This window comes from Taeniopygia guttata, chromosome Z (genome assembly GCF_048771995.1).
Source record: "Taeniopygia guttata chromosome Z, bTaeGut7.mat, whole genome shotgun sequence".
NCBI lineage: Eukaryota > Metazoa > Chordata > Aves > Passeriformes > Estrildidae > Taeniopygia > Taeniopygia guttata.
In genome coordinates this window covers 56,384,230-56,406,816 of record NC_133063.1, presented here as the reverse complement: position 1 = coordinate 56,406,816, position 22,587 = coordinate 56,384,230, and the positions used below count along the sequence as shown (strand labels likewise).

The following is a 22,587-nucleotide window of genomic DNA, read 5'->3' as shown; positions in this document are numbered from 1 at the left end:
TACTGTGAACTTGCTCCAGAAAGAGTCATTACAGTAACTTGACAGTGAAAACATATTTTCACTGTAGAGTTCCTTTTGTTTTAAACCTGAAAACAGTGGCATTTTGGATGAGCACTAAGTGGCTATAATACAGGTAAATCTTCAAAAGCTTAAGATAAATTAAGAAAGATGCTTTAGCCTGTGTTCTGAGGCATTAAGGAGACTGTAGAATATTTATAAGCTTGCAAGCATATATTGAAATTATTTTTTATTTGGAGAGTCATAGCCATGTTTGTCACTTGAAATTCTATCTGTTGGAAGTGGAGGCAGGGGGTAGGGGGTTTGCTTGTGCATCTAGAAGGAACTTGAAAGATCCAGCACAAGAATCAGAATTGGCTCTTCTATTTATGGAAATATTCATGGCTAGGTTGGATGGGGTTTTAATCACCCTGGTCTAACGGAAATAGTCCCTTCCCTTGATGGGGCAGGGTTGACGCTAAATAAACTCAAACCATTCTATGATTCTGCAATTATATGATCCCCATGGAAAGCCCAAGACATTTATTTTTCCTCCATATGTCAGTGTGTGATTTAATGTTAAGAGAATTTGGGAGAACTAACAGTAAAACTTGTGAGTCTGGGGAAGAGATTTTCCACTAAAATTACAGAAACTTCTCTCACTCTGTAAAGCTCCTCTCCATTCAGGATTTTTCTGGGAGGGACAGATGATTGAAGATTTTCTATGACTGTATCAGTGCCCTCTGGCCATCAACAAAGGCACTCCTGCAGAAGTAGATTATGGTCCCACTGCAGATGCGGTTACCAAGTCCAGCATATTTGTACGGCTCTCCAGCTTCTTGGAATCACTGGGGCATGTTGCCATTAATCTTTTCTGAACCTGATAATTCCTAATTCTTATATGACATTTCCTCCACCCAACCACTTAATAAATGTCCTTGTCCCCTTCCAGATGTCTAAGGTCTAAATTTGCAACTTCTGCCATGCTGCCCCTTACAGTTGCAAGCACCTGTCCCTGTCTGACAGCTGGGAGCCTGCACTGCTGTGGGACCTCCTCAGTCAGTTTAAACTGAAAAAGTGAGAGAGGGTGGAAACTCTAGAAGGTGCAAGAACCAGGGTCTGTTGGGAGCAGGGACAAGTCTTCCCAGGCTGCTCTTGGATTACTAGGAATGTTTGATGTTTATATCTCAGACCCGCCATTCAGAGACAAAGCCTTGGCCAGTAGACCAAGCAAATGACAGCCAAGACAAGGCAGGGGCATAAGAGAGTGAATGTGGGCATGGAAAGTCCCTTGGCAGGTCAAAGCAGCCCTCCACATGAAAAGCCACTGCAGAGCTAACTCATGCCTCAAATGAGTTGCTCTGCCTCCATTTCTGGGGTTTATTTTCCTGTTTTTAATGCTTCATGCTCTTGTGAGCAATGATTACTGACATTGCTATATAAATTGGAGCTGAAGTATTTCTTCTAATTGCTTTCTGTAGGCATATTAAGGCAGAATACTGTGATCTGAGAATACAGATCCTGCACAGCAAATCTGTCTGAAGGCTGTTTGCTGAGCCAGAATGTCTCCCTTGGGAAAAAAAAGGTTTATAGAAGGAGTCGCATCTTTAAATGAGAAGTGACAGGGTAGATTGTTAGGGAGAAACCCATAGCTTTAGTAGGTTTTGAATGGAACATAAATTCTGCCCTTCGTCCCTGCTCCATGAGCAGATGTTTGTGCAGCAACATTGACAGTGCCCTTTCCATCAGCCATCTTTCTCTTCTACTTAGTCGCAAAGGGCAAGAACCTGTATTCCTTCCCTAAAACCCTCAGAAATCAGATTAGCATCCTTTCTGGAGATGACAACTCTGGAAGGCATCACTGGGATTCATGCTTTGCACGTGGCTCTCTTAAGAGTATTTCTGCATTGTATACAAGAAAGGTCAAGAGGGCACAGCACCAGGTACCACGTGAAGGGAGCCTTTGTGTTCTTAGCCACCTTTCCTGCTGACACCATGAAGCTGGGGCTGGGAAACCTGCGTGGTTCACTAGTGAGAGCAGGACAATTGTGCATCATCTGTCTGAACTGAGTGTCTTTTCACCTTGTCTTATAGCTGCTTGGGGGCACATTTGAGGTATGGGGGATGACAGAAGAGAATCGGTCACTTCTCCTATACATGAATGAGGCTGGAGCCCCATATATTTTAGAAGGTGATTACTTAAGAATTTGCAGCCAGTTCTGCTTTCTCTTGAAGCTATAAACCTCTATTTAATGTAAATGTCTGCCCTAGGCCTCCAAACCTGGTGGCCCCCATATCTGGGTTGATAAAAGGATGAGGAGGCCTGAGATATTCACAGTCTGTGCTCGATGAACAGTAGGGCCAGCCTGTCCCTAATCTCTCCACATCCCCATGTGGTGTACAGCCCAGGTGGAGGAGCACAATCAGGAGCAGGCCCACTTCTCCTGAGAAATTAGTTAATAAGAAACATGTTTGGTGTTCCTGCTCTTTCACTAGTGGGTCTATGTGGTAGCCTTTAAAACTGATGTTTAGGAACTTACCTGCATAATAAATGTTTGGGAAAATGTCAACAATTTTTTTAGCATTCTCAGTAGCTAGCGTTAGAGCTATTGTTTTAAAAGAAAATCTAGAAGGTATGAACTACAATAATATCACGTGAACGGGCAGTAGAATACATCATTTTAATAGACTATTGCCTCCTATACCTTATGCCTGCCATATGGCAAACCAAGGTAGTTCATAGTGTGCTAAACCTGTACACTGAGTAAAATTTCCTTGCTTTGCTATTTTGGTGAATATTCCTCCCATGTTATGTCAGGATACTTTTTCCACTAGAAAATTAGATGCATTAAGTTGCAAGGAAGGGGCAAAAGATGTTTCCTGTTTCACCACTGGAACCAGCTTTGACCCACTCCTATCCTGGGATCAGCAGGTAGGGACAAAAAATGCTGGGGAGAGGCATGAAACCTATGCTCACACAAACAGTACATGAGATTATGGGGTCCACGTTAAAGCTGTCTGTTTCACTCTCTCCAGAGCTGCTAGGAGTGAGAAGCTCTTTCAGCCTTCTAGCCCCCTGCCCAGGCCACAACAGGATGTGTGTCCTATGCAGCAACAGCTCCTGCTCCTGTCTGAATTGCAGGACCTGAACAGGAAAGCCTGTTAGGGTGGCCCTGTGAAGGAATCTGGAAATGTTGGCAAATGCACAATTAACTTTTTGCCAGAAAAAAATGCAGAATTTTGAGTAAACCTCCAAGCTTGTTAATGCCGAGTTGTTTCTGGCAATGGAACTATAATTTCTTGCCTTACAGTTGGTAAGAAACGATCAAAGAGTCTCTTGGCACTAATTCTCCAGGGAGATTCTAGCCCTTGATGCTTGTAGAAAGGCTGGCAATGTGGGAGGTGTCATAAGCAGATGCAGCACTGTAGTGTCGAGCTGAAATGGGAAGTTGCAGACCAGGGTACCCACAAGGGACAGAAGGAGACCATCTTTGACAATTTTTCTCTAGAGACTCCTTTTTCCTTCCTCTTGAGACCTGACAACATGAAGTGTTTCTCCTTCTTGCTCTTTCTGTCCTTCAGCTAAGCACACACACTAACATACATCTAAACACACATCTGAGATGCACTTGGAGTAGGGCAAGAAGCCCTATGTACCAGACAATAGAAGGGATGAAGCCAATATATAGTATGGTTTTTAGGCGCCTCTTTCACAGCTTTCCCGGAGTCAGACTGATGGTTTGGGAAATTACAAGAATAACAATATTGAAGTCTTTAATTAAATGCAGAGTTGAAAAGTGTTAGCAGCTGACACCAAAATGTGTGCTGCAGGAGAAGCAGGACAGAGAACGCATGGGAAGAAAAAAGGAAAGGGCTGGAGTGGAGCAGAAATCTTTCCCACGCTTGGATCTGCAAAGGTTAAAAGTAGCAGATAAGAACGTCTCTCAGGGATGCATCAGACGGCAACAAGCTAAGAAAAAAGCCTTGTCGCCACATCGTGGCCAAGCGAGGCCACTCATTTCTGGCGTCGGTAGCACAGCCCTCCTACCTCTCTTTCTGAGCAGGAGAGCGGGGAAAGCTAGGCACACGCGTAGAGGCAGGCTGCAGGAGCGACCTGCGGAGAGGCTGGCAAGGTGCGAAGAAGGGGCAGCGCATCCCAGCTGCGCGCCGCGAGGCCGGGCGCGGCGGGATGCGCGGCGCGGCTCCGGCTCCCTCTGCCGGCCCTGCCGTCCCGCAGCCCGCGGCTCCCGGCGGCCATCCCGTCCTGCTGCGCCGGAGCGGGATCCGCCGGGACACGGCCCGGGCGAGGGCGCATCTCTCAGGTATGACCCCTTCTGTTTTCAGAGCTGCGCTGGCCCTAGGATATGGTGATCCTCGTCTGTACCGCCTATCCCCAGCACACGGCTGTAATGGAGTAAGGCACAGGCATCACAGAATAGAGTCATAACATCAGTTAGGCTGGAAAAGATGCTTAACATCAAGTGGAATTCTCAACCCAGCAGTGCCAAGTCCACCACTAAACCATGTCCTCAAGTGCCATATCCACATGTCTTTTGCAGACTTCCAGCGTTGGTGCTTCAACCAGTTCCCTGAGCAGGCTGTTCTAATGTCTAACCACCCTTTCAGTGAAGAAATCTTTCCTACTCCCCAGTCTAAACCTCCCCAACACAACCTGAGGGCATTTCCTCTTGTCTTGTTGCATGTTACTTGTGAGAAGAGATAGACCCCCACCTTGCTAAAACCTCCTTTCATGTACTTATAAAGAGCAATGTGTCACCTTCTTTTCTCCAGGCTAAACACCCCCAGCTCCCTCAGCTACTCCTCACAGGACTTGTCTCAATTGCCCTTCTCTGGACTCACTTCAGCATTTCAGTGTCTTTGGAGTGAGGGACCCAGAGCTGGACACAGCACTCAAGGTGTGGCCTCACCAGTGCCCAGCACAGGGGGACAATCCCTGCCCTGGTCCTGCTGGCCACACCATTGCTGATCCAGGCCAGGATGCCATTGGCCTTCTTGGCCACCTGGGCACATGTTCAGCCACTGTTAACCAGAGGTCAGGAATACAAAATGACTATACACAGTCACTGGTGCAGCAGTGTGCATTGCAAGCTCTCTGAGCCCTCACTTTAACCCTTGCCCTGGTTAGGAGAGCAGCTCTTAGGGATCAACCCCTCTTATACCAATAGACTGTGTTGCATGCCTCCTTGCCCTGTGTCTTGCGGAGAATGAGTGGGGTAATGCACAGCCAGAAAATGCATCCAGGCTTAGCTCTCAAGCCTGACATTCAGCTACAGAGATAAAGGAAGGGGTAAAAGTGGATTCACAAGATGGGGTAGCTCAATCTGTTTACCAGGCTGAACAGCAGCCTGGAGTTGAGTGAGTGGCTTAAAAATTGAAATCTTTCCAGGAAAGCTAAAGTGACAAAAGATTGGTCTCAAGGACAAATGCTCTGCTGTGTGGCAGGTGACAGGTGACAGGACAGGTCCCTGCCAGGTGGTGGGGAGCAGCTGCACTGCACAGCACAGTGCAGTTGCAGCATACACACATTAGAGGGCTATGGAATGCAATCATGAGCTGCACAGAGAGACACCCAGCTCTCCTTCCCTAGGGGCAGAGAAAAAGGGGACTGGAAGGCAGCTGGGGAAGATTTTAGCCTGTAGCATCTATATGGGGCATTGGAATAATACAAAGGAAGGTTCTTGCTGTGACACCAGAAAAGATGGTGAGTTAAAAGATATTTCTGTTATCTGATTTTTCATTTCAATGCAAAGAAAAGGAAAAAAAAGAGAAGGAAAGCTTGCTTTTTTTTTATTTTTTATTTTTTATTTTTTATTTTTTACCATGAACCTGTCATTACCAGGCAGTTAAAAGTTATGCCGAAATAACACAGCTAGTTTGAAAACTAGCCATGGATCACAGCAGTGACCACTGGTCTGGATCACAGCAGAGTGAGGCTCCAGCAGCAAGTTCTGTTGACCACTCCCTGGGATCTCTGTACCTAGGTACACACATACCAGGTGCCAGGTACCAGGACCAGATACTTATGTCCCCTAATACCATGGTACAGAAAGCACTCATACAATAAAAGCAGATAGCAGCCAGACTATTGACCAAAGGCATAGGACTCCTGAAATGAATGAATGTCTGTATCTGAAATCCTGTGTGTGCTCAAGGTTAAATGACCTCCTGTAGACTTGATATGGACACCAAGTACCTCAATCCTGGTAGATGGTCCCCTCTCCCTGAAAGATAAAAGGAAACTATTTAACCAGCTTGTCTGTAATGTAAGTTAAGATATTTTTATCCTGCATAGACATAGAGCAAGATTTGCTCCATGTTGACAGTTAGAGAGTGTCAGCCTTTGCTTTCCTGTTTCTCCTCTGAATCTGTTACCTCCCTATTAGACAATGTTTAGTTTCCCCTGATGGTTAAAGAGACCATCTTCCTGGTGTTTAATCTGGTAAGCTTTATCTGTACAGTCTGCAGTCTCTCTAGAATGAGGGCTGAGATTTCTAGAGGGGCTGATGAGACCTCTGACCCAGGAGTAGACCCAGGTGTTAGAAATCCTGAGTGGTGTGGAAAAAGGAAGGAATGGGTCAAATCTAAAGGAATTTCTGACCCTATAGCCTGGGACTTTCCATGTGAACAAATTCAGAATCTAGCTGAGGTGGGAAATACCTGGAAGAGAAGTGTCATGATGACCCTAAGGAGAAAAAGATCATTGCAGTGAGCTGGGCCCTGGCATATGCTTATCGCACCCTGCTAGATACTGTAGGGCAGCAGACGGAGGAAGGGGGGCAGGGAGATAAATCAGCAGCTATCCCAGTCACTCAGGCTGCAGACAACACCCCCGGCTCAAAGCCAGCAGCTAAACCAGACAGTGAGCCTAGGCTAGCAGCTAAACCAGACTCAGCAGCCAAGCCTCAACCTATGGCTGTTGCTACTAGCACAAGAAGTGGGAAGCGCACAGAAAAGACCGATCGACCAGTGGATGATGACGATGATTATGATAATGCAGGAGAAGGACCCTCAACGCCTGCTGACATAAAATCAGGAGTCAATGCAACTGGTACAAGATCAGAGGCAAATATTGAGTCCTTTTCCCTGAAGGACCGTTGTGGCCTAAGAAAGGATTACACGCGATGACCTGATGAGTCTGTAATTAGTTGGTTGGTCCGTCTTTGGGATGCTGCAGGCAAGGCTACAATTCTGGACGGCACTGAAGTGAGACATTTGGGATCCCTGTCACATGATCCTGTCATTGACCAAGGAATGATGAGGTGGGCTAACCCTCACAGCCTCTGGGCACGGGTTCTGGAAAGTGTAGCACAAAGATACCTGTGTGCAGATGATCTTTATATGCAGCAGACCCAGTGGAAGACTATAGAACAAGGGATCCAACGTCTGAGAGAAATGGCAGTGGCAGAGATTATCTTCTCAGATGAAATAACAACTAGGAATCCAGACTTGGTACCATGTACATCTGTGACGTGGCGAAAACTTATACGGCTTGGGCCACATGACTACGCTTCTGCTTTAGCAATAATGAGACGGGATGAGAGGGATGAGATTGTGCTCAACATGGAGAAGAAGCTCTGAGCATATGCAGATGCTGTACATGGCCCAACGTATGCCAGAATCGCAGTGGTGGAAGCACATCTACAGAAATTAGAAGATAAGATAGAGGAGAATCATGAGACTCAGGGAGGACATTAACAAGGACCTTCTCCAAATCTCAGCAGTACAGATCAGAGGTTCTGGTAGCTAACGCAGACATTCCCCAGATGGTGAGAGAAGGTACACCCCACAAGCTGAGCTGTGGTTCTTCCTGTGTGATTGTGGAGAAAACATGAGGAGATGGGATGGAAAATCTACTGCTGCTCTGGAACAAGGGTGTGTGAATTGAAGGAAGGCAAGACTCAGAGAGGAAGTGCCACCAAAAGGAGAGCTACTCCACTTGTCCGTAGCCAAACTGCCAGGCATGATGATGACATGTCTGATCCCTGCCTCTAAGACATATGCCCAAGGCAAGAAGGATAACCAGGCTTAAAAGGGCCCTGCTTCTAGCCAGGTAGAGGCAAGGGAAAACCATGTTTTCTGAACTGTGTGGATTCGCTGTCCTGGCACATCAGAACCACAAAGATATAAGGCTTTGGTTGATACTGGTGCACAATGCACGTTAATTCCATTGAGACACATAGGGGCAGAATCTGTCTCTATTGCTGGTGTGACAGGTGGATCACAGGACTTTACTGTGGTGGAAGCTGATGTAAGTCTGACAGGAAATGAGTGGAAGAAACACCCTATCGTGACTGGCCCAGAGGCCCCATGCATTTTGGGCATAGATTACCTTCGAAAGGGGTATTTTAAAGACCCAAAGGGACTCAGGTGGGCATTTGGGATAGCAACTGTAGCGACAGAGGGCATCCAGCAATTGAACACCTTGCCTGGACTGTCTGAGAATCCAACTACAGTAGGACTTTTGAAGGGAGAAGAACAAAAGGTACCAATTGCCACTTCAACAGTGCATCGTCGACAGTACAGAACAACTGGAGATGTTGTGGTTCCCATCCATAAGATGATCCGAGAGCTGGAGAGACAAGGGGTGATCAGCAAAACCCACTCACCCTTCAACAGCCCCATTTGGCCTGTGCGTAAATCTGAAGGAGAATGGAGATTGACTGTGGACTACCGTGCATTGAATGAAGTGACTCCACCACTGAGCGCTGCTGTGCCGGACATGCTGGAACTCCAGTACGAGCTGGAGTCCAAGGCAGCGAAGTGGTACGCCACTATTGATATTGCCAATGCATTTTTCTCCATTCCTCTGGCAGCAGAATGCAGGCCTCAGTTTGCCTTTACATGGAGGGGAGTGCAGTATACCTGGAACCGACTGCCCCAGGGGTGGAAGCACAGTCCTACCATCTGCCATGGGCTGATCCAGACTGCACTAGAAAAGGGTGAGGCTCCAGAACATCCACAGTATATTGATGATATCACTGTCTGGGGGAACACAGCAGTAGAAGTGTTCGAGAAAGGAGAGAAAATCGTCCGAATCCTCCTGGAAGCTGGTTTTGCCACCAAGAAAAGTGAAAGGACCTGCTTGAGAGATCCAGCTCCTGGGAGTGAAGTGGCAAGATGGACAACGTCAGATTCCTACAGATGTCATCAACAAGATCACAGCTATGTCCCCACCAACCAACAAGAAGGAGAAGGTGGATCAAGCCAGCTTGCTGAACTCAAAGCCATTCAACTGGCCCTAGACATTGCAGAAAAGGAGAAGTGGCCAAAGCTCTACCTCTACACTGATTCATGGATGGTAGCCCATGCTCTATGGGGGTGGCAAGAGAGATGGAAAGAGGCTAACTGGCAGCGTAGAGAAAAACCAATTTGGGCTGCTGAAGAGTGGAAAGATACCGCTACCCGGGTAGAGAAGCTACCTGTAAGGGTTTGCCACGTAGATGCCCATGTCTCCAAGAGCAGAGCTAATGAAGAGCAGCAAAACAATCAGCAGGTAGATCAGGCTGCAAAGATAGGGGTATCAAAGATAGACCTCAATTGGGAACACAAGGGAGAGCTGTTCCTAGCATGATGGGCCCGTGATGTCTCAGGCCATCGGGGTAGAAATGCCACCTATAAGTGGGCACGAGACCGAGGGGTGGATCTAACCATGGACAGTATTTCTCAGGTGATCCATGACTGTGAGACGTGTGCTGCAATCAAACAAGCCAACTGGCTGAAGCCCCTATGGTATGGTGGGCGGTGGTCCAAGTACAAGTATGGGGAGGCCTGGCAGATTGACTACATCACGCTGCCCCAGACATGCCAAGGCAAGTGTTATGTGCTACCAATTGTAGAATCCACCACTGGATGGTTGGAAACCTACCCTGTGCCTCATGCTACAGCCCGTAACACCATCCTGGGCCTTGAAAAGCAGGTCCTTTGGAGGCATGGTACCCCTGAGAGGATTGAGTCAGACAATGGGACTCATTTCAAGAATAGCCTTATCAACACCTGGGCTAGGGAACATGGCATTGAGTGGGTGTACCATATCCCCTACCATGCACCAGCTGCAGGCAAAGTGGAGAATTACAATGGACTGTTAAAAACCACCTTAAAAGCATTGGGTGGGGGATCTTTCAAAAATTGGGAGCAAAATTTAGCAAAGGCCACCTGGTTAGTTAACAGCTGAGGTTCCACCAATCGAGCAGGTCCTGCCCAGTCTGAGCCCCTGAATATAGTAGACGGAGATAAAGTCCCAGTGGCACATGTCAGAGGTTTGTTAGAGAAATCAGTGTGGATCAATTCTACCTCGAGTACAGACAAACCCATTCGTGGGATTGTCTTTGCTCAGGGACCAGGTTGTACATGGTGGATAATGCAGAGAGATGGAGCAATGTGTACCTCAGGGAGATCTGATTGTGGGGTGAGACTCACGTGTACAATGTGTACCTCAGGGAGATCTGATTGTGGGGTGAGACTCATGTGCAAATATCACTGTTTGCTGGATGTTACTGCCAGTGCTCTAAATGAAAACACACAGACATGAGACAGAAGGAAATGTGTAAATGTCAAAGGTTTGAGCAAGTGAAATAGAAGGAAATGTGTAAGTGTTGAAGGTTTGAGTAAGTGAGATGGAAGGAAATGTGTATGAGTAAGTGAAAGATGGAAGTTTTTACTTGATGAAGTTTTTACATGATGTTGATGACATGGAGATAAGAGGTGGAATGTCATGGGGTGACGTTATGATGCTGGTGTCCCCAGTTGTGTGTTCTGTTTATGTTTGATATTATGTTCTGTGCTTTCAGAATTGACTCTGAAAGTGAAGGTTTGTTTTGCCTTGTTATCAGCTGGTTCACCTCCTATGGTCTGCTGTCTAGAAGAGGCTAGTGCTGGCTGGCTTGCTTTGCTTTACTTGCTGGCTTTCACTTGCTTTACTTTGCTTGCTTGCTTTTGCTTTTGCCTTTGCTTTTTAGTTAGTTTAGCTAAGCAGTCCAATTCTTTCCCTGGACTGTTTATTTTTCCTTTCCCTTCCCTGAATACCATCCAACCTGCTCCAGACTGGGACCTGGGAAACACCGAGGAACACCGAGAGCCTGCATTTTGTGATCTGCAGCAGCCATCCCCAGTGCCCAGAGCAATCCCCAGTGACCAGACCCAGGCGACCACTCCCAGGAAAGTCTTTCTGGATTTTTCATCTCTTCAGAGTGGTGAAAGAGTTTTGTTGTATTCTGGTGTTTTTCTCCCAAATTTGCCCTAAACTAGGACATAGACCAAAACCTTGGTGTTTTTCTGCTATGCCAGGTGGCATGTGGATGGTTATGTGCCCTCATGCAGCAAAGGCAAAACACTTCTCCCTATTGTTAATTACTGAAGAGAGACTTCAGTTTAAAGTGGACTTTATTTTCCACACAATTTATGGTGTTGTTCCCCAGCAGAAATAAAAGAGACAGCCCAAAGGCAGGTTCCACTCTGAGACACTGAGCAGATGCTGCCTGAACTGATGGCTGCAGGGCACGGGTGTCTGGGCTGTGTGCACTGTGCTGCTAGCCTGTGCAGGGGCTGGAGCTGCTGGAGTCAGGAGCTAAGCCCTCTCCTGCTTGGAAAAGTATTGAAGAAAACAATAAAAGTGAAGATATATCTCTTAGGGCAAATCTTGAAAGAAAAGTAGGACAGAGTTTTTATTCCTAGAATCCTATCTAAGCTTTAAAATCTCTAGTCTGGTTAGACGCAATTATTGTGTGACATCCCCAGGTGCTCTGCAGCTATTCATGGGCTTGTTTTCTAACCGCAGGCATTTACTTGAAACAAGAGACTATGCACTTCCTGGGGCCTCAGAACACCCTGTAGGGGCCCCAGAGTGTAGCTGCTCTGCTGTGAGCATGCCGATTGTCTGTACCTAGCACAATTGATTTGGATTAGCTACGCTGCCTCAGTAGGGATGATAATTTGGCAGTCCAAGGTCACTCTTCACATGTGCTTGAATATGAGGAAAAGGCTGTATCTCCTCAGGAAACCGCGATGCTTCTTGTGGAGGCCCCAGATAGCCTCCTCAGGGGCAGATGTTCGGAAGTGAAGAGTGTAATACCAGAGTTCCTAACTCTCAAAGACAATGTTTTTTACCTTCCCAACAACTGGGAGTTTGAGTGGGCTTTGCACCTTTCACACAATTTTTCCTCAGATGGAATAGTCTCTGGTCTCATTTTCCATTGCACTGCAGTGGGTTGCAGAGCTGCCTGTGTTCCCTCCTAGGCTTAGCCAGGGCTGGAGCCTTTTCATCCTGCTCATTCAGCACCTCCAGCTTCTCCAGCCCCAGTGGAGCATTAGGACCAGACCCAGCAGAAGAGACTCTGGCTGGGATATCATAGAGAACAAGATCTCATACCAGCTTCCTTCAGCCTGTGCCTGCCGCTGATGACCTGTGTTCACTATGGTTTAAAGCACATCCCTTTTTAACATGAGACAGTTACATTGTAAATCTTCTGTCTTACAGTTAATTTCTTCAGGATCTTGCATTAGTGCCAACAGGTACACAGGTGTAGAAAGACACTTCAGATATTTGATGGCACCTCTGTTTTTCACTTTGCAGCTCAAGAGTTGCACAGATCTATACAAAAACCAACTAACCCTCAGTTTTCCACTACCTTGCTGACTCCCCTCATTTGTGAGTAAGCCACAATTTGTTTTTCTCAGTTTTGGTGGATCACAATGCTAAGTCGCCCACTCTTACTTCACTGGGATATTCTGCCTGTTTGACCTTTTTTTTTTTTTTGGTAGTTAGAAACATTTTGGCTTCAGCCTTATGACTGGAAATAGGATAAAAATTGTATTCCTTGAGCAAGAAATACCTATTGCTGAGAGAGGTTTTATCCTGTTAGATCACTGCTCTCATCTACCCATCTGTGACTTTCACTAGTTTAGTTCTTTAAAACTTTCAGCATGTCAAAATAAAATCAGCTCAAAAATTCTCTCATTCCAAGGTATCCATCAGAAATTATCTATCTTTTCCCTGCTATCCTTCCCCTCTTACACCTCATTTTCTTGTCTTCCACTCTCCCTAATACACAGAGCAAGTACATTAGGGCAAATCTGAGAGAGCAATGGAATGAGGGAGGTAGATGAAAAAGACACTACATTTGCCAGTATCTGGAAGGAATGAAGGAGCTTCATTCTCAGATGTGATTTGATGACAAGAGTCCATGCTACAAAAAGATGCTCTCTGTGTGAGGGCAGTGAGCCGCACAAGCAGAATCCTCAGCAAAAACCTGTCTAGAGATACAGGATCATAAACAGCAAGCAAGGAAGCACTCAATGTTGAGAGAAAATTAAGCAATTATCATGAGATATTTTACAGATTACATGTAAATATACTAGAAAAAATAGTGGGACTTGGCTGGAACACAGTAGAACAGTGAGAAGGGACACATGCTAAAGGAGTTTGTAGGTAGGCACCTGCTCACAGGAGTTGAGGGGGACAGGGGATGGTGCAACCTGATTAATAAATTGATTGAAGATTAGGATTTATGTGGAGGGAAAATAAATTCAGGAGTCACAGCAGGGTTCAAACTAGAACAAGTGTGTGTGTAAGTGTTGGAAAAAGCAAAAACTGGACAGTGATGCATCATAATTTGTGTGAAATAACCACCCACCACAACTGAGATGGTGCATTTGAACTAAGATTACGTGATCAAGTAATAACAGGGTCCAAAAAGCACATATACTGTTAAGACAGTGAAAAAATCAAAAGAAAAAACATTGCCCTATTTTGAAGAGTCACCTTAGAGGCGGTGTGCTTTTGATAGGGAAATGTCTAACAAATGTTTATCTTTCAGACTATTAGGGCAAAGTTCCCAGATAATTCTGTGGAAATCGTACAGAGCTACAGTGAAATGAATTACTGCAGATGTGGTATCCTGGTTGATAATTTAGTAAAAAATGTAGTTATTCTTTTCCAGTTTTAGTAAGTAAAAGGAAATAAATGGAGGGAGAGGGGTGGGGTGTAAGACCATGTCACCACAATTGAGATATTCATGAATATAGTCTCTTAAATATTTATTGTAACTGCAAAAAGAAAAAAACTTTCAGCAAAAAAATTAAACAAACAAAATCCACTTGGTATACAGAAGTCACACACAAAAAGAATATCCAATGGAATACACATGGTTGCTACATCAGAACAGAATTAAACTCTCCATGTGGATAAAACTTGTACTGAACATTCAGATGAGCTTCCATGGATTTATGGAGAAAATTCACAAAATTTATCACCCAGCAGCATTTTAGCTAACCTATTTTTTAAAACCACAGTAGCTATATTGCAGTAAGAGTCGGGGGAGAAGGCACAGATTGAGTCTCACCCCCTCACAAAGGTATCCTAAACATGTACTTCAATTTTTCTTCAAAAACAGTTCAGCAAACACGTTGGTTTGAGAGAACCAGAACAGCTTCATGTTATCAAGGAAAGCATTTATTTTCGTGCATGTAATCACATGTCTGTGAGGAATTATAAAAAAGCTAGGTAAAATTATCTGCCAGCCCTTGAACTGTCAGGTCACTTAACAATAAAAAGTTTAGGGAGTCCTGTAGCAGGCAGTACATTTACATTTTAGTGGCACCTCATATTCTGACTCTTACTTTGTTGCTCAGCAACAACGATGATAAGAATTTCCTTCTTCTATTAAGCAATACCAAATTTCTATCTACATACATTTTCATTTCACTCTGGTCTATGTAATTTTGCAGAAGTTTTAATGGCATTAGGTACAAAAAACGGTTTTTAAGGACTTTTCAGGTCATTGCAAGTACTATCATGTGCTACTTAATGCAATTTGGCTGCTTTGCTTTCTCAGAGAATGTATTTGATGACATCAGAAAGGAAACCCATGATACCGGTTTCCATTAGGCCTTAGAATTTCATTATTTTCCAGATCAAACAAATTAAAAAAAAAAAACAAAACAAGGCAACAAAAAACCATAACTTATTCAACCTCATAAATTTTCACGAAAATGCATCAAATAAAATTAAAAATCTACTTATGTACCTTTTAGCATGGCACTAATGAATATACAGTTTATAGGAAAATTGCCTGGCAAAACCAATTCCCCAGCTCTTCTGCATGGCCCAGATTCAGTGGCCTGTGTCTGTTTAGTAAATTCCTAATGCAGATGACACATGCCTTTGAAGCTGGAGATTTAGCAAAAATTAACAGAACGAGCTTTTCTGCAGGCTCTATGGGCACAGCTGGGAGCCCATGGCAGATCAGTGATTCAGGGTTTCAGGTCCCAAATATACCCAAGGGTGTTGACCAATTAGGTCAACTATGCTCTGCTGCTGACTGTGACCTTGAAGCTGTTTGCAAACATGTTAAACCAGGGCACCAACCAGTCTGCCAAGTCATCTGCGAGAATATTTGGTACCCCTATTTATTATTTCAGGTAAGTATTATGAGTTAACTGTATCAGATTAAAGAAAACACGTCCACATGATATTATGCAAAAGAGGCAGACAGAGCATGTAACTGATTCTTTAAGAATAAATAATTAACTCACCATAAATGCTGAGCTCCAAGAGGTTCTTTTAATGCTTCTAGAGAACGTGCTTTAAAAAATATAGTCAGACAGTTTATAAATGGTGTAAAGCATTTTCTGACAGAAGGCCTGTCCCACTAGTGTTGGTGTAACATGACAATTCTCAAAAAAGGATACTCAGAACTCTAAAAGTAAAATTGACATGCACTTGCTATAAACATACAAATATCTGTAACCATAGTCTCATATATGAAAAATAGCTTAAGTTACTTAAGAATATTCTTACACTACACTGGTAAAGTGTTTACTATATAATATTTCTACAAGACGTGTACGTTTACTAAAAATCTTAAGCCACATAGTCATCATCAACAGGTTATCACACATACATGATGCTTCTCCTTTTCACACAAGTTTATATACACTGAGTAAATAATTAAATATTGCACTTATTGGCCCATGATTCCTCAGTCTTGAGGTATTCAAAAATAGAAAAAATATCTATTTTTATAACATTTTTTTCATGCAACATGTAAGACATTTGAAATACACGAATGCTAGGATATAGGTTACACATTGTGATGGTCCAACTGAGTCACAACACATCTGACATTACTGACAAAATACCAAACAGGAGTTACAGCACAAACATTTCATATATCACTAGTTGCAGGTACATGTCAGAATTACTTGAGGAAATTTATCACCAGAAGTGGTAAACAATGTCTATCTAACTTTCATATTTGTGTTTTATATGTGAACGTGAAGTTGTGGGAAAATCAGGACTTTTGCTTCCCTCCCAGATCAGATAACAAGTACCTTATCGTACAGATGACAAGCCATCTACCTCTGCTGCAACCATGGTTAATAAGCCTATGGTCTTCAAATGGTAACACATTTCATTTCCAGCAGTAATGACAATTTAAGGATAAATTTGGGAAAAATAGCATTGAATATATGAATGAGTATCAAAGATCTACTGCTGTATATATGTGCATATAATATGTGTGTAGCCACAAATTCTTCACTGAACACCCATGGATAAACAAAAAAAGCAAAAAACAAACAAAAAAACCAAAACCAAAAACAAAAACAAAAGCTTAATTGGCAAAGGTGAGCTACATTTACCCCTAAATAAAACTGGTAGAGTTCATTCAAATAATTGAAATATGTTGCCTTTTTAAATGAGACAGGACAAGTGAGCAGCCTTGGAGAATCTGGAGTCAGAATGTATGGATCAATGGTGCAAATTAACATAACTTATTTACCTGTTGGTATAGGTGAAGATATATTGCTAAACCCCCTGAAGATGCATCTATGAGGCTTCAAACTCATGATCTCACATTGCTAAATCTGTCACGCTAAAGAACAACTAGGCTCATACATTGTGAGTCTATATGAAACAGTCCAAGAAGGAATCGATCTATCAGAACTGAAATTTAATTAATGCCTGTAAAAATGTAAATAATAAAACTTACTTCTCTAAAAACAAATATAGAAGACAGTAGCTTTGGAGAGGTGGAATTTGTAAAGGGATTTCTCTTGGAATACAATTGCAACATCATTTGTCTGCTCTGAAGAAATAGATGCATAACAACCAACTGTAGAATTTTTTGTTTCTTTTTTTCCCTAAAAATGGTAAATTTAATGCATTCTCAAAGCTGGGATTAAACTCCAGCAAATTTTGTGCATCCTGAAATAGCACTTCATTCCTAAAATAAATAAGATTAAGATGGTACAGCTGAGCTGAGCAGACTGGGAAAAAAATTAATCTTTCAGACTGGTGCTCTGGAAAAGGCCACATAGATATAGTTGCTCAGGTAATTTCTCTAGGCGCTGCATTAAGTATAAGCACAAAGGAACAAACAATTCCAGTTAACAGTCACTTACATAGCTGTTCAGAAAGAGTATTTTTTGACAGAAAATTAGGCTAGTTCATATTTATTTAAAACACCAAATGAACAAGTCTAAGTAAACTAACCACCACTGCCAAAAATAACAGACACAGAATTAAGTCAGTTGCACTTGTAACTTGTGAACATGAACTCTTAAAAGAATCAAAAAATGCATCTGAATGTTCAACCCAGTAGGGCTGGCTAGCTTTTTGGCAGTTTGGTGCCAGAGGCACCACAGGAACCAGTCAATCCCCATGTTCCTGGGTGCTCCCAAGGTATTTTCTGACCAGTAGCTTGAAGGTACAGAAAGCAGCACATTGTTAGAGCATGATAAGGCTGGTGCATGGCCCATGCACAGGATTACCCTGCTGCTATAAACTTTAGTCTAGATCATAACTCGGAAAAAGGATTGTGTAGTATTAGGTATCTATGGCTGGACCAATTATTTGTTGTGACATTCAGTCTTATTTCTATGTTGAAAGTACAACAAATTAATGCAAGGTGTGCAAGAACTTTTTCACTAATATTTGTGATGAGGCCGAAAGTAGTTTTGTTTCTGCTATCCCAGTTTTCATCTGAGCCCTCCCCTCTTCCATCACAAAATATAGTGCTTTGTAGCCTGGTACTTGAAGGAATTGTGCCACTCCACTGGATAGATCAGGGATATAACCAAAAGCTGCTTGTCTCCTCCAGGAACTCATAATCAGTGACTACTAGATATATGTGAAGAACAAAGCATTGTTTAAATTTAGGCCCTTGATCAAGTTGTGACAGGTTCTTCAAAAATGTTCAGCCTGCCTGAATTTAAGAAAAATGCAGTTCTATCCTATAAGTCAAGAGGAACTGAACCACATTGACACAGGCTGCTGTTGGATAATCTATCCCATAGGCGACCAAGGAACAATTTTACATATAATGAAAATTCTAACACTGCTAGTCCCCTCAGAATTCTTGGAATATTTGAGGAATGCTTGGTAAGTTACTACTCAAAAGCTTTTCTGTCCTTACTGTTTCTCTACAAAAGGCAAGTTCTAGTCGAGAGAGGTACTGAGATCATGATGCTCATGATCTAAATGTGACCAACTTTATAGGAGAAAACTCAATATTGCCATGAAGCATGTGACTGCAAAAGCCAACCTGTGATGGAATATCAAAGCCTACTTTTCCGACAGTAGGTAACCCAGTTTGAAAAGAAAAATTCTGCTTGAACTTCCACATATTTTCAATTTCAGTAAAAGTAAGGATAGGATAAATTTTGTTTGATGGGACAACAGCAGGTCATCCTTTCCAACCTTCTACTCAAAACAGTGTCAACTGAGAGGGTCGAGTGGCTTTCCTAGGGTTTTAGTCTTATCTTGAAAAGTGCCAAATATTTTATTTGAACATTTACAAAATTAATCTAACTCTGAACTCCATGACAACATCTGAGTGCTAGTTGAGAAGATTTTAGATACAGACTCATTCTCTGCTGCTGTATTTCAGATAAGCTTTTTCCTTTTAACATGCATTTAGCACTCTAAGGAGCAACACCATTCTGACAGCTGCTTGCTCCAGCCACCCCATCTCATGCAGAAGGCCAAATATGTGTGGAGGCCTAGCAAGTTAGTTGCCTCAAAAAATTGAAGCAGGGGCTCTCTTTAGACTTTACAGTTACTCTTCTTCTTAGATTTCTGATGCAAAATGAAAAGAAATTAATTAATCCCATTTAAGTAAATAACTTTTTATCTACCACTCAATTTGTTGAAAAAGATATATGCTAATAATGTATTTCTACCACCAAGTCTAAATAGTAATAACCAGGCAGAGAGGGTCTTAAATTCATTGCAATGGAACACAAGCAAAGTGTGACTGCAGCAAGGGACACCTTGAAGTCTTTTTTCCCTATTTCACTGTGCATAGGATATGACAATTTCACATCAAACATCTCAGAGCAAATCTGGAAGAATTCTTGCAGTTTTTGCCAAGCTGCATCATTCAGGATATGCCCAAGATCCTTGACAATGTGATTATGTCTCTCCCCTCCTTGCCTCATATGGCTCAGACTAATAATACAACCTAATATTTGTCTAAAGAACTTGAGAGCTGAAGCTGAACTCTATCTCAAGGTTTTCCTGCTTCTTCTTCTTGACCTGGATTTGCTGACATAACAAGAAACACATGGAAAACTGCCCAGCAGACATCTCAAATGAAACTTGCTCAGCTTTGTACCACTTCTGTTTTTTCCAATCAGCTGACACCTATGGGGTGAAAATGTAGTAGTGAAAATCTCTCAGCATACTAAGCAACACGCTGTCTTAAATGGGGAGGGGAAAAAAAACACCCTAGAAAGAGAAAAGAACATGGTTTGGATAGCACATATCTCTTCCTCCTGGCTGGTTCTCCACTCTAAAATGGAGGTGCTTTCCCTTCATGGAGGTAAATTACTCTCCATGTATACTAGGGGGAAAACTACTTAAATAAACTAACTTACAAGACAGACATAGTTTAAAGACCCAGAATGAAGACAGCATTGATTAATTTAACCTAGGCAGCCCAGTTAGAACCCTCCTGGTATATCCTCTTTACATGTGTCTATGTGCTTGTTTGGAAGCAACTTTTATTGTGTCAAAGTGTATTTAGCTTATTTAATCAATTTTTAAAAGGAGGCCATTTTCTCTTAGTGTGTATCAGGAGTTACATAAGTTACTGTCAAAAACATAAACTGTAAAGAAGGATTTCTTTGTAGTTGTGCGTCATTCAATATATTATGTGTTACTTCCTTTTATTTTATTTTTCAAATTTTTCCCATTGCTGACAGTTTACAAAATTTCAGCCTTGTCTTAAATTATATCTAATTGGAAAAATAAAATAATCAGGGCTTCTTCAGTTATGCTGTTCAGGTAAAAAAAAGTCACTATGATGCAAGTAAAGCAGTTGTACAAAGTACTTCAGGACACTGATTTAAGAAACTTCCACCAATTACTAGAGGAGTAAAAACTGTAAAATATAACTATTTTAACACTTTACCATAAAAGAATTTGTGTACTTTATTCAACTATCTTCATGTTTTTTTTGCTGATATTTTCAATGTATTCAGCCTAAGATTAGAAATGTTGACAGTTTTATTTCTCCTAAAGTTTAAAAATCCTAAATCTCTTGCCAAAATAAATGGGAAAATAAATCAGGTCAAACTTCAGTTCACTGACACCATCAGCATTTCTCCAATAGGTCTGAGTAAAATGAAGACATTTATAGACACTGTGCAGGTAGCTGTCTCAGTGACTGAATGGGAGATGAAATTTCTGAAAACTGAAGCATGCAGGTTTGACAGCAATGTGACAAGGCAGCTTTTGGCTATGAACAACCAAACACAATGGATTTGGCTCTGTCAAACATAATATAGGACTGTGTGGTTAATTTCTCATGCAGGCAAACATAGAAAGAGCTAACTAGCCTTCTACAGGGGTAGGTAAGACTGGGATCTCCATAATGATGGAATGAGAAATTAAGTCCAGTTTCAGAAAATTATTAATTAGACATGCAGCTCCTATCTAAAAGTACTCTAGTTGTCCAAACAGGATGAAGTACCTAATATCTCTGAGACTCTGGAATGTATATACACATCCAGTTGGAAATTGTTGATGAACAGTTGTAAATTTTGATGGCTTTAGGTCCAGGACCTAACTTTCTTCTGATTTCTGCAGTTTTCAGTCAGACAGGATGTGTAACATAGTGAGTGTGGATTTTCCAAGGCAATGTGCTCCAGGAAGTGTCCCTAATACAAGTGACCTGACAGAATGAGGGATTTGCTCACTACAATAATACTTCTAAATTCATTTTCAGTCAGGAAAATATACAAGTGGCATCAGGAAGCTAAGTCAAAACATCCTGACCACTACCCTAACAATTCAACTATATAACTTGAAACTGATGAAGCAAGAGACAATTATAGGCAAACATGGTCTGAGGACATGGCACCAGCTGAAGTGTGACATAAAACAGTAAAAAGAAAATAGAAATTAATATACACGCTGCATGCAAAAGCCAGGTTCTAAATATGGATCATCCTTTCAGACTAAAAACTGGTCTATCCCCATATGCACAGTCAAACAGCTGATGTAAAACAAGACTGTTCTCCCAAATAAATTAATAAGACAGTATAAATAAAGGCATATAAACCATTCATAAATACTCTGTTGGCAATAGAACACACTGGAGCTGCCTTTGCTGATAGCTGCATTAGCAGCTGCAGTTGGACTGCTGTGGAGGAGGGGTGTCCTTTAGCTGTGTGTTCTGGTTGCTGGCAGCAATGGTGGGATTCATCTCCAGACTTTCTGACATTTTGTCACAGATGATATCCACAAGCCGCTCAAATGTCTGCTTGACATTAATGTTTTCCTTGGCACTTGTTTCAAAAAATTCAAATCCTAAGAAAATAAAGAACACGTTTATATTCTAGGCATATTCCGGTATCTCAAATAAACGTACAAACTTCTCTTGAGCAAGAGACACTCAGAAAGGAAACACGTGAGAGCACACATGTGAAAGAAGAGCAGTTAAAATTGTAACACAATCAGAGTAAGTACACTAGTGCTACTGGCTTTATACAAGGCTGGATGAAGTCAGGACCACTCCAAACATATTCCCTTAGAAAAATTCTACTTTAGCACAGTTTAATCTAAAACTTGATACCTGTTTCACAAAATTATTTTAGGAAAACCTTATATGTACAGCCATTGGGAACAAGTAATCTGCTGCTCCATCTCTAACTATTATGTTACTCTGAGCATTATTCAGTTGGAAACAGCCGTCTCCATTGTGTTATTAAGGTGGTGCCAAAATACAAAGTAACACTTGGAAAAGTACAGGCAAAAACCAAGCAAGACAATAAAATACTTTTGTAATTTGGTAGTAACTAAAGTTAGATGTGAATCTATGGGACCAAAGAGATCCCCAACTCCACAAACAGAACAAATAAAAAAAGGAAAAATAAAAAACCCAAACAGAAATGCATGTAATGAAGAAAACATTTAAATTAATTTGTGCAGAAGGACTTTTCACCTATTCATTCCAAATGATTAGCCTAAAGGCAAAAACTAGAGCTATCCTTAGCTCTTAAGGGACACTGGAAGTTTTTATAGAGCAGATACAGCTGTTCTAAGCCCTCCAGAGACAGTTTTCCTAAGTT

The 22,587-nt window shown here is 42.3% G+C and overlaps 1 protein-coding gene across 3 annotated transcripts in view; it reads right to left on the bottom strand.

The window, feature by feature from the left end:
- RAB3C (RAB3C, member RAS oncogene family) overlaps positions 1 to 22,587 on the bottom strand; it is a 152,507-nt gene that overhangs the window by 16,990 nt on the left and 112,930 nt on the right. Inside the window, exon 5 of one of the 3 annotated variants that reach the window (XM_002187873.7) lies at positions 14,033 to 21,826. The exons of the other annotated variants lie outside the window; for them this stretch is intronic. Within the exon in view, the coding sequence (XP_002187909.1) occupies positions 21,639 to 21,826 (188 nt within the window). The 3' untranslated portion in view covers positions 14,033 to 21,638. Of the gene's footprint in view, positions 1 to 14,032; positions 21,827 to 22,587 lie in introns of those variants that run through there. 3 annotated transcript variants of the gene reach the window in all.